Source organism: Oncorhynchus masou, chromosome 30 (assembly GCF_036934945.1).
Source record: "Oncorhynchus masou masou isolate Uvic2021 chromosome 30, UVic_Omas_1.1, whole genome shotgun sequence".
NCBI lineage: Eukaryota > Metazoa > Chordata > Actinopteri > Salmoniformes > Salmonidae > Oncorhynchus > Oncorhynchus masou.
Window position 1 is genome coordinate 52,813,891 of NC_088241.1, and position 13,183 is coordinate 52,827,073.

Genomic DNA, 13,183 nt, shown 5'->3' on the forward strand with positions numbered 1-13,183 from the left:
ACACACACACACACACACACACACACACACACACACACACACACACACACACACACTGAATACAGTCTGAAGGTCTGTAAAACTAATTGTTACATTGTCCTTGTTTGTACAATAGATACCAAAGTACAAACAGGTGTACTGAACAGTATAGCACATCAGTCTTTTCAGTCCAGAGTCAGAATATTGTCTACGTACTGTGTTTTCCCATGGAGCTTTCTATGTTTGTTGTTTGGGCAACATTGGTCCAATGTCCACACGTTCTTCCATACAGCTTTTTGAGTAGGCCTCAAAGGTGTGTTCTCTATTTCTGTTGGATGTTGGTCATGTCTTCTTGGGTGTTTCACTGTTCTGATGATTCTAAGGGCTTTAGAACATACAGTACAGTAGTGGACAAAGTAGATCAGAGGATGAACCCTGTATGGGACAAATCAAAGACTTCTGTGTGTACGGATATTGAAGTGTTTGTGTGCGTGCTCCTTTTTAGTCTGAATAAACTCCTTTCAGTTCAATACTACTCCATGTCAGAGATTGCGTCAACGTTTTTGATTTAATCCCCGTAGAGAATGATGCATAACTAAATGTTATTAGCATAATCATATTTCATCAAGTATCTGCTTTCATCTTGTCCATGTTTAGCTATTTCTGAGTGGGACCGTTAGAGAGCTAATGTGAGTCTGCTGATCCATCCATGCCCCCATTAATAACTCTTACATTATAGCTGTTATAAATCTGATGGATAGCTTTAGACTTTAACTAGGACTTAATTTTCTTCCTTTCTTTCCCCCGTGGTTTTCCCCCCTCTGTTATGTGACAGGTTTCTGGGGTCACTCTAAGGACAGGCTCGTTGGAGAAGATGATTGAAACCTCGACTCATACGTAAGTTAGGAAGCCTCAAACTAACTTCTCAACGTAACTCACCTCAAGGCATTATCGTGCCTATAGATGTCTACATAACAGCACATGAAGTTGCTTTTTTTTTCCACCTGGGTTGCTGTGATCATTTCTCTTAGAAAATAAAATTAGATTTCTTCTCCACAGTGGACTGTGTTTCACCTGAGGGATGAGGCTGGTACCTGGTGAGGGGGTCGGTCCATAGGGGGTTCTGTAACACCAGGGGAGCCACGGCAACAAGGCTGTCCCCACGGCGATATGCAAAGCGATTTCCATTTCCTGCATTCTCTCTCTCCCTTTATGTCTCTCTATCTAGTTTAAACATGTTATTAATTCATCCAATAATAAAAACTATCTGTGAATAAAAAAACTAAACTATATTTTCAACAAAAGTAGGTAATAAAATGTAGAATTAAATAAATGAAACAATACTTACTGTTCTCTTCTGAAGAGAGTGGGATGGATATGTGTAAAAAAAAGTGACAAATAAAGAAAATAATTATATAAATGAGGTAAATCTGATCAAATGAAATGCAATAACAGTTGCGGTGTGTGAAAGCAGCGGGTGGATATGAAGCTCTGGGTTGTTACCTGCCACCAGCATCAACATTAAACACAACACACTGGAACACACACCACTACCCTCAGGGGTAGCGCTAGGTGTGTTGTGTGTGTGCGTGCGTGCGCCTTTCATCTAGTTCCATTTATATCGACTTTGTTTCGATTTTATTTATATCATTATATTTTCAGTTATTTAATAATTTATTTGATGAAATAACATTCAGGTATGGTAAAACAGAGTGGGCTGGAGATGACTTTTTTTTTATATCTTTATAATATCATGCTAATAATTTATACAGTTAAAGTCGGAAGTTTACATACACCTTAGCCAACTACATTTAAACTTTTCACAATTTCTGACATTTAATTTGAGTAAAAATTCCCTGTCTTAGGTCTGTTAGGATCACCACTTTATTTTAAGAATGTGAAATATCAGAATAATGGTAGAGAGAATGATTTATTTAAGCTTTTATTTCTTTCATCACATTCCCAGTGGGTCAGAAGTTAACATACACTCAATTAGTATTTGGTTGCATTACCTTTTAAATTGTTTAACTTGGGTCAAACATTTCGGTAGCCTTCCACAAGATTCCCACAATAAGTTGGGTGAAATTTGGCCCATTCCTCCTGACAGAGCTAGTGTAACTGAGTCAGGTTTGTAGGCCTCCTTGCTCGCACAAGCTTTTTCAGTTCTGCCCACACATTTTCTACAGGATTGTGGTCAGGGCTTTGTGATAGCCACTCCAATACCTTGACTTTCCTCTCCTTAAGCCATTTTGCCACAACTTTGGAAGTATGCTTGGGAGCAGTGGCTTTTCCTTGCTGAGCGGCCTTCCAGGTTATGTCGACATAGGACTCGTTTTACTGTGGATATAGATACTTTTATACCTGTTTCCTCCAGCATCTTCTTCACAAGGTCCTTTGCTGTTGTTCTGGAATTGATTTGCACTTTTCGGACCAAAGTACGTTCATCTCTAGGAGACAGAACGCGTCTCCTTCCTGAGCGGTATGACTGCTGCGTGGTCCCATGGTGTTTATACTTGCGTACTATTGTTTGTACAGATGAACGTGGTACCTTCAGTCGAAATTTCTCCCAAGGATGAACCAGACTTGTGCAGGTCTACAATTTTTTGGGCTGATTTCTTTTGATTTTCCCATGATGTCAAGCAAAGAGGCACTGAGTTTGAAGGTAGGCCTTGAAATACATCCACAAGTACACCTCCAATTGTCAATTAGCCTACCAGAAGCGATTAAGAAGCCATGACATCAATTTCTGGAATTTACCAAGCTGTTTAAAGGCACAGTCAATTTAGTATATGTAAACTTCTGACCCACTGGCATTGTGATACAGTAAATTATAAGTGAAATAATCTGTCTGTTAACAATTGTTGAAAGAATTTCTTGTGTCATGCACAAGGTTAATGTCCTAACCGACTTGCCAAAACTATAGTTTATTAACAAGAAATTTGCGGAGTGGTTTAAAAACAAGTTTTAATGACTCCAACTTAAGTGTATTTAAACTTCCGACTTCCGACTGTACAATCATCATATGCTGCTACTCTGTTTATGTATGTAAACTTCTGACTTCAACTGTATATGCTCAATACTGTAAGTAAACTGGAATGTTTTTTGTTGAAGTGCCGAAATAATAAGGAAAATTACCTGCGTCAATTCCTGTCTTATCTGAACCTTTCTTGGAACCTCCCATTTAAATGAAGAAACACAGCTATGAATCTTTAGTGGACAAGAATACTGTACGGTATGTTTCTTCAAAGTGGAAGAAGGAAAACGTAACATGAATGGTAATGTACAGTAAGTCAGTGATGAGCCTTATGTTTCCCCAGGCTCAGTATGTCACTGGTAAAAGAGAGATTTATTTTCCTCCTGAGGGATCCAAGAGAGATAGATACTTGTTCTTCCTGTATTGACATTCTTAGGTCCTCGCTGTGTGTGTATGTTCTGCTGTTATTAGGCCAAGCTAACAAATCAATACCTAGCAGTACGGTGGGTCAGTGTGGATATGTTCAACTCTATATTGTCAGCTACCACAGTCATACACACACACACACACACACACACACACACACACACACACACACACACACACACACACACACACACAGAGAGAGGGATGTATGCACACTTCTCTATGCAGATCCACAAAATAACTTTTTATTTACGACTGTTTATCTTTTAAAAGTACGGCAGAGACACATTTTTATGCCATGAACAAAATGTCTGAGGAAAACAAATATTAAATTGTAAATGAAAAGCCTATACTTTTAGATGTTTGTCAAATGAGTAGTTGAACATAGTTATAGCTAAACATTGCAGAAGGCGAAGTCTTTTTTCTCTGTCATAGATGGTCAACATAAATCCCTCTTTCTCCTTTTCTTCTTGTTTTCTCTCACATCCCCCCTCTTCTGTTGTGATCGAGAGTGCCTTCCTCCCTCTCTCCTTCTCCTGCTGTCAGTAGCGCTACACTCTCCCTCCTCCCTCTCTTCCCTCCTCCCTCTCCATGTTGCTGCCAGATGCTCAGTCGTGTCCCGGCCCAGCAGATGTCACAACTCACCAGCTGGGGGACAGCAGGGGGGGAGGGAGGGGGAGGGGTGGAGGAGGAAAGACAGGGGAAGGGAGAGGAGGAGACGGCGAGGAGAGAACGCATTTGGCTTATGGAAGGGAGACACGAGGAAGTGTGTGTACGAGTGTGTGGCAGGGTGGCAGCTGTGCCATCTGTCTGCCTGGCAGGGCTGCTCTCATTAACACAGGGGTTAATAGGAGTGGCAGCTCAGCGCTAGTGTCTAACATCACCCTCGGGACACACTGGAGGAGAGGGCTCAGTGTGGTGTGTGTGTCACCACTGACACACACATGGTTAATAACAACCTGCCAGGATGTATATTAACCCTGGCACGTGTGTGTCTTTGTTTGTGCATGTGCTTACGTGTGTGTGTTATTCTGATGAATTATGCCTTGCTGCTGTAATGATGTAGGAAGAAAATGGATTTACAGAACCAAAGATTACTGCCCTGGAGGCGCGCGCACACACACACACACGCGCGCGCGCACACCGAGGGGTGGTGGCAATTTGCATGTTATTATTGCATATTCATAGCTAATTGTGTTAGGCTTGGCTAATAACTCTGAGTGACAGGTTGAGAAAATCGAGAGGCTGTTTCAACACACACCAATATCCTCTTTCCCTGTCCGTCTCTCAGCCCTGTAAATAATCATTATAACACTCATGGTTCTAAATGGAGTTTCTTCCCTCATCTCTCCTCATGGCATAATGTAATTTATTAAACACTTATCATTTTCTCTCAATGTACAGCCCACATTTCTTATATAATAGTCATGGGACGTTCCTAACAGACCGATAGCTGTGTGCCAAATTGTATTCCCACACAAAAGCGGCAAAACATATTAGCCTTTAACGAATTCTACAGTTTAGCGGGATACATTTTCTGCCCTAACTTGCTTGTGCATTTATCGAGAATGCAGTGTGCAATTTTCATGGTTTGAAAATATGAAATTGCCAGGCCATTTTGTTAGAGGGGAAAAAAACGGTTTCATTTCATGTCAACAAGGGAATGCCTTTATTCTTGAATTAGGCTTTATATTAAGAAAAATATGAGAAGGGAAAAAAAGATATAGCCTGTTGTTTATTTTCAACCCTGTTTCAATAGACTATATAGCCGTAGTATTGAAGAGTTCTGTGATGACATCATGCAGGTTAATAAGATGTAGATGATAAGGATACAGGTGCAGTAAAGCTCTGTAGTCCTGGTCTGGTGCAAAGATACCCACAGTACCACTGTCCCTGTGTCTGAGCTAGACTGGCATGCTCAAAGAGACAGAGATGGCGTGTGTGTGTGTATCCTGTGTGTGTGGTGTGTGCGTGTGTGCGTGTGTGTGAATATGCATGCCTGTGTCCGTGCGTGTGTCAGAGCCCAGATAAACAGGCTCTCTTATCCCAGCATGTGAGAGTGTTTCAGCCCTGGGACAATCTACAGTCCTTAGAAAAACTGCCCTGTTTCACAAAATAGACCCAAAATTGGCTGCACTTACTTCCCATTCACCAGCCCATTTCTCTATTCAACTCTCTCATTTCAGACATGTCCTTTCTCAAGTATCTTGTTCCACATTTCAGGTGGTTTTATATTTCCAGAGATTTCCACCCGTAGAACGGCAGCTAGGTCAGACAAGATAATGAAATTGTAGATAATTGAGATGAAATTCTGGCTATTTGGGAAATGGTGGATAAAAAACCTCTAGAAATAGTTTTCTGTTTTAAAAGACAGATAAATTGGCTCTTTTGAGAAGTTGAGGACTAAAGCATGTCACTGAATATTTGATATAATAAATGTCTGACTGGTATATTGCCTCCTAATATATGTACTTTGCCTGGTGAAATCAGAACAGAAATCAGCATCAGTCAATTTCTTACCAGCATGTCTGTGATTCCTCATGAGTTTAGCAGGATTCACAACTCTGTTCTGTTTCTTCTTGATTGTGTGTGCGGGTGTGTGTGCGTGCACCTGCAATATGTCTCTGCTCGTACAACTTTAGAAATATTTAACATCCAAATTTGATATGAGCTTGGTGACTTTGGGAGTGTGTGGTGAGATCCGTCTGTCGATCTTCTCCCTACCTCTGACAGCTGTCGAGCTCACAGGCGTCTCCCAACTGAGTTTGTGTGTGTATCTGTGTTTAACATTGGGTTTAAGTTCTAAAAATAGTAGTTAACTGACAGATCTGTCTGAGGATAACCATATCTGTACCTACATTGCCTTTGAAATGATTTTGTCTCTCTGCTGCAGCCCTATGAGTCCTAACCTTGAGGTAGAGGATCTGAGGAGCCAGCTGAGGACTAGAGACAGAACCATCCATTGTCTGGAGAGAGACATCAAGACCTTCCAACTGGAGAATAACACACTCAACAAAACTGAGGTATGGAGGAGAGAGTCACACACACACACGCTGAGACTGGGATACGGAGGAGATACAGAGAAGCGAGGAAGCACATTCTGAACTGCAACCATCGTGCTTGTTCTGGTCTTTTTAATTCCTTATTCCTTGATACCGTGGATGGAACAGTTTTGTTGTTGTTGTAGTATTTTTTTTCTTGGATGTGGTAGTTTTTACGATATTGCTGTGGCAGTGTAGCCAGCAGCGCTACATGTGTTGTGTGTTAAAGCGTGTGCTCAGCGTGTGATGAATGACTTACATGTCCAGCCCCCAGGTTACAAAATGGCTGCCCAGATTAAACCAGGGAGTTTTACAGCTTTCCCACACCTCCTTATGAAGTGTCACGAAATTACACCCACTGCTGTTTAACTGCATGGGGCTAGCGCTAGCACACTATTCTCTCTCTTGCGCTCTCTCCCTCTCTCTCTCTAAAAAAATGTTCACCCATCTTTACACAATACCCCATAATGACAAAGTGAAATCATGTTTTTAAACCTTTTTTGCAAATTTATTGAAAATTAAATGCAGAAATATCTCTTTACATAAGTATTCACACCCCTGAGTCAATACATGTTAGAATCACCTTTGGTTGTGATTACAGCTCTGAGTCTTTCTGGGTAAGTCTCTAAGAGCTTTGCACACCTGGATTGTACAATATTTGGACATTATTCTTTAAAAAAATCTACAATCTCTGTCAAGACGGTTGTTGATCATTGCTAGACAGCCATTTTCAATTCTTGACATAGATTTTCAAACCAATGTTAAGTCAAAACTGTTATTGTCCTGCTGAAAGGTGAATTAATCTCCCAGTGTCTGTTGGAAAGCAAACTGAACTACTCCTCTAGAATTGTGCCTGTGCTAAGCTCCAATCCATACATTTTCTTTTATCCTGCAAAACTCCCCAGTCCTTAAGGATTACAAGCATACCTATAACATGATGCAGCCACCACTATGGTTGAAAATATGAAGAGTGGTACTCTTAATGTTGGGGCGGCAGGTAGCTTAGTGGTTAGAGCGTTGGACTAGTAACCTAAAGGTAGCAAGACTGAATCCCCGAGCTGTCGTTTTGCCCCTGAACAAGGTAGTTAACCCACTGTTCCTTGGCCGTTATTGAAAATGGGAATTTGTTCTTAACTTCTTATGGCTGCAGGGGCAGTATTGAGTAGCTTGGATGATAGGTGCCCAGAGTAAACGGCCTGCTCCTCAGTCTCAGTTGCTAATATATGCATATTAGTATTAGTATTGGATAGAAAACACTCTGAAGTTTCTAAAACTGTTTGAATGATGTCTGTGAGTATAACAGAACTCATATGGCAGGCAAAAACCTGAGAAGAAATCCAAACAGGAAGTGAGAAATCTGAGGTTGGTATATTTTCAACCCAGGCCCTATTGAATTCACATTGGGATATGAATGAAGTTGCACTGCCTAGGGCTTCCACTAGATGTCAACCGTCTTTAGAAACTTGAATGAGGCTTCTGCTGTGTTGTGGGACTGAATAAGAGCTGAGTGAGTCAGTTTACTGGCAGAGAGCCATTTCCTGGTCACGCGCATTCCACATGATATTGACTTGCGTTCCATTGCTTCTGTAGACACAAAGGAATTCTCCGGTTGGAACTTTATTGAAGATTTTTATGATAAAAACATCCTAATTATTGATTCTTTACTTAGTTTGAAATGTTTCTTCGACCTGTAATATAACTTTTTGAAGTTTTTGTCCAAACGTACGAGCGTTTGGATATGTGTACCTAACGCTAACAAAAGTTGCTACTTGGACATAAATAACGGACATTATCGAACAAATCAAGCATTTATTGTTGTACTGCGATGCCTGGGAGTGCATTCTGATGATGATCATCAAAGGTAAGGGAATATTTATCATGTAATTTCTGGTTTCTGTTGACTCCACAACATGGTGGCTAATTTGATTAATTTTATGAGCGACGTCTCAGATTATTGCATGGTTTGCTTTTTCCGTAAAGTTTTTTTGAAATCTGACACAGCGTTTGCATTAAGGAGAGGTATATCTATAATTCCATGTGTATAACTTGTATTATCATGTACATTTATGATGAGTATTTCTGTTGAATCGATGTGGCTATGCAAAATCACTGTATGTTTTTGGAACTAGTGAACTTAATGCGCCAATGTAAACTCAGATTTTTTTATATAAATATGAACTTTATCAAACAAAACATACATGCATTGTGTAACATGAAGTCCTATGAGTGTCATCTGATGAAGATCATCAAAGGTTAGTGATTAATTTTATCTCTGTGCTTTTTGTGACTCCTCTCTTTGGGTGGAAAAATGGCTGTGTTTTTTTGTGGCTTAGTGGTGAACTGTGGTGGGATTAACAACAAGATTACCTTTAAAACGGTATAAGATACATGTAAGTTTGAGGAATTTTAATTATGAGATTTATGTTGTTTTGAATTTGGCGCCCTGTACTTTCACTGGCTGTTGTCATATCATCCCGTTAATGGGATTGCAGCCCTAAGTGACTTGCCAAGTTAAATAAATGTAAAATAAATAAAATAAAAATGTGTTGTATTGGATTTGTCCCAAACGTAACACTTTGTTTTCAGGACAAAAAGTTAATTGCTTTTGCAAAATTTTTGCAGTATTATTTTAGTGCCTTGTTGCAAACAGGATGCATGTTTTGAAATATTAGCATTCTGTACAGGCTTCATTCTTTTCACTCTGTCAATTACGTTAGTATTGCGGAGTAATTACAATGTTGTTCATCAGTTTTCTCCCATCAGCCATTAAAATCTGGAACTGTTTTAAAGTCACCATTGGCCGCATGGTGAAATCCCTGAGCGTTTTCCTTCCTCTCTGTAAACTGAGTTAGGAAGGACACCTGTATCTTTGTCATGACTGGGTGTATTAATACACAATTCAAAGTGTAATTAATAACTGCACTGTGCTGAAAGGGATATTCAATGTCTGTTAATAATATTATGTTTTACTTATCTACCAATAGGTATCCTTCTTCGCGAGGCATTAGAAAACCTCCCTGTGGTTGAATCTGTGTTTCACTGCTCGACTGAGTGACCTTACAGATAATTGTATGTGTGGGGTACAGAGATGAGGTAGGCATTCAAAAATCATGTTAAACACTATTATTGCACACAGAATGAGTCCATGCAATTTATTATGCGACTTCCTATGCAAATTTTACTCCTGAACTTATTTAGGCTTGCAACAAAAGGTTGAAATATTTATTGACTCAAGACATCCCAGCTTTTCATTTTAAGTTAATTTGTAAAAATGTCTCGACATAATTCCAAGTTGATATTATAGGGTATGATATTATATTGTGTGGAGGACAGTGACACACCTCAATTTAATCCATTTTAAATTCAGGAAAACTCTGTAAATACTTCACAGATTATGTAATCTCTATTGCACTCCACACTGCCCTTTCTCACCTGGACAAAAGGAACAACTATGTGAGAATGCTATTCATTGACAACAGCTACGCATTCAACACCATAGTGCCCTCAAAGCTCATCACTAAGCTAAGGACCCTGGGACTAAACACCTCCCTCTGCTACTGGATCCTGGACTTCCTGACGGGACGCCCCCAGGTGGTAAGGGTAGGTAACAACAAATCTGCCACACTGATCCTCAACACAGGGGCCACTCAGGGGTGTGTGCTCAGTCCCCTCCTGTACTCCTTGTTCACTCATGACTTCATGACCAGGCACAACTCCAACACCATCATTAAGTTTGCCAATGACACAACAGTGGTAGGCCTGATCACAAACAGCGATGAGATAGCCTATAGGGAGGAGGTCAGAGACCTGGCTGTGTGGTGCCGGGACAATAACCTCTCCCTCAACTTGATCAAGACAAAGGGAATGATTGTGGACTACAGGAAAAGGAGTACCGAGCACGCCCCCATTCTCATCGCTGGGGCTGTAGTGGAGCAGGTTGAGAGCTTCAAGTTTCTTGGCGTCCACATCACCAACAAACTATCATGGTCCAAGCACACCAAGACAGTCATGAAGAGGGCACGACAAAGCTTATTCCCCCTCAGGAGATTGAAAAATCACTGCCTGGTAATGCAACTGCTCGCCCTCCAACCGCAAGGCACTACAGATGGTAGTGTGTACCGCTCAGTACATCACTGTCTTTCTGCCATCCGGCAAGGCACAAAAAATTGTCAAAAATTCCAGCCACCCTAGGCATAGACTGTTCTCTCTGCTACCACACGGCAAGCATTACCGATGCGCCAAGTTTAGGTCCAAAAGGCTTCTAAACAGCTTCTACCCCCAAGCCATAAGACACCTGAACAGCTAATCAAATTGCTAATCATTGATTGAATGATTAGCAAATTGATTAGCTGTTCAGTAGTCTTTGACTAGAACAGTCTATGACTGGGTGGCTGGAGCCTTTGACAATTTTTAAGGTCTTTCTCTGACACCACTTGGTATAGAGGTACCAAAAAATGTCTGCAGCATTGAAGGTCCGCAAGAACACTGGCCTCCATCATTCTTAAATGAAAGAAGCTTGGAACCACCAATACTCTTCCTAGAGCTCGCTGCACGACCTAAATGAGCAATCGGGAGAGAAGCTCCTTGGTCAGGGAGGTGGTCTGACAGAGCTCTAAAGTTCCTCTGTGGAGATGGGAGAACCAGGCACCATCCCTACGGCGAAGCATGTTAAACATTCTGTGGGGATGTTTTTCAGGGACAGGGACTGGGAGACTAGTCAAGATTGAGTGAAATATGAATGGAGCAAAGTATCGAGAGATCCTTGATGAAAACTTCGACTTCGGGAAAAGTCTCTGAAGGACCTTGAGTAGCCCGGACTTGAACCTGATCTAAACTCTCTGGAGAGACCTGTAAATAGTTGTGAGGCAACGCTCCCCATCCTACCTGACAGAGCTTGAGAGGATTTGCAGAGAAGAACGGGATAAACTTTGTATGTATTATTTCTTACATTGTTAGCCCAGAAAACCTTAAGTGTTATTACATGCAGTCGGGAAGAACTATTGGATATCAGAGAGACGTGAACTTACCAGCAGAACCACTACGACCAGGAGTACGACCTTCCCAAAGCGGATCCTTTGTCTGCACCTCCCAGGGCATTCAAACTGATTCTAGAGGCCGACCCAAAATAACGCTGCCAGATTAGAGGGTACCAGAGTGGTCTTCTCGTGAGGCTTCTGATGCGCGCACACCACCCACTGCTTCTGAGTATATTACTCGCTAATGTCCAATCCCAAGTTTACAAAGCCGACAAAATTAGGGTAAGAGTTGCTTTCCAAAGAGATATCCGGGATTGTAACATACTCTGTTTCACGGAAACATGGCTAGCTTGGGACATGCTGTCGGAGTCAGTACAGCCAATGGGATTTTCAGTGCATCGCGCCGACAGGAATTAACACCCCTGGTAATAGGAAGGGTGGGGTGTGTGTTTCATGATTAACGACTCATGGTGTAATTGTAACAACATACAGGAAGTCCTTTTGTTCATCTGACCTAGAATTCCTCACAATCAAATGCCGACCGTATTATCTCCCAAGAGAACTCTCCTCTGTTATTGTCACAGCTATGTAAATCCCCCCACAAGCGGATACCAAGACAGCCATCAAGGAACTTCCCTGGACTTTATGCAAACTGGAAACCATATCCTGACGCATTTATTGTAATTTAATTTTAACAAAGCTAATTTGAAAACAAGGCTACCTAAATTCTATCAGCATATCGATTGCAGTGCACGAGCGAGTTACACGATCGACCATCAAGGCCCTCCCCCGCCCTCCTTTTGGCAAATCTGACCATGACTCCATTTTGTTGCTCCCCATCTATAGACAGAAACTTAAACAGGAAGCACCCGTGCTTAGGTCTATCCAACGCTGATCTGACCAATCGGATTCCACGCTTCAAGACTACTTCAATCACCTGGATTAGGATATGTTCCGGGTAGCCTCAGATAACAACATCAACATATATGCTGAGTCAGTGAGCGAGTTTATTAGGAAGTGTATAGGAGATGTTGTACCCACTGTGACTATTCACACCTTCCCTAATCAGAAACTGTGGATTGATGCATAACTAAAAGCACATACCACCGCATTTAATCATGGCACTGCAACTGGGAATATGGCCAAATACAAACAGTGTAGTTATTCCCTACGTAAGGCAATCAAACAAGCAACGTGTCAGTATAGAGACAAAGTGGAGTCGCAATTCAATGGCTCAATCTCGAGAAGTATGTGGCAGAGTCTACAGACAATCACGGATCACAAAAAGTAAACCAGCACCGTCAGCGGACATCGACGTCTTGCTTCCAGAAAAATTAAACAACTTCTTTGCGCACTTTGAGGACAATACAGTGCCACCAACGCGAACCGCCACCAAAGACTGTGGGCTCTCCTTCTCTGTGGCCGACTTGAATAAAACATTTAAACGTGTTGACCTTCGCAAGGCTGCCGGCCCAGATGGCATTCCTAGCCGCGTCCTCAGAGCATGCGCAGACCAGCCAGCTGGCTGGTGTGTTTATGGACATATTCAATCAATCCCTATGCCAGTCTCCTGTTCCCTAAAAGGCCAAGGTAACTGAACTAAATTACTATCGCCCCGTAGCACTCACTTCTGTCATCATGAAGTGCTTTGAGACTAGTCATATCACCTCCACTCTGTCACCCTAGACCCACTTCAATTTGCTTACCGCCCCAATAGGTCCACAGACAATGCAATCGCCGTGTTACGCACGCCTCTATGAAGAGGGAACGCAACACCCTGCTACAAC

General features: G+C 41.6%; 1 protein-coding gene across 2 annotated transcripts in view; it reads left to right on the plus strand.

Annotated features, from left to right (window-relative positions):
- LOC135522745 (trichohyalin-like) overlaps positions 1 to 13,183 on the plus strand; it is a 152,645-nt gene that overhangs the window by 21,703 nt on the left and 117,759 nt on the right. Inside the window, exons 4-5 of one of the 2 annotated variants that reach the window (XM_064949291.1) lie at positions 815 to 876; positions 6,273 to 6,402. In XM_064949291.1, coding sequence (XP_064805363.1) covers positions 815 to 876; positions 6,273 to 6,402 — 192 coding nt within the window. The remainder of the gene's footprint in view (positions 1 to 814; positions 877 to 6,272; positions 6,403 to 13,183) is intronic. The other variant, XM_064949292.1, reaches the window with a different exon arrangement.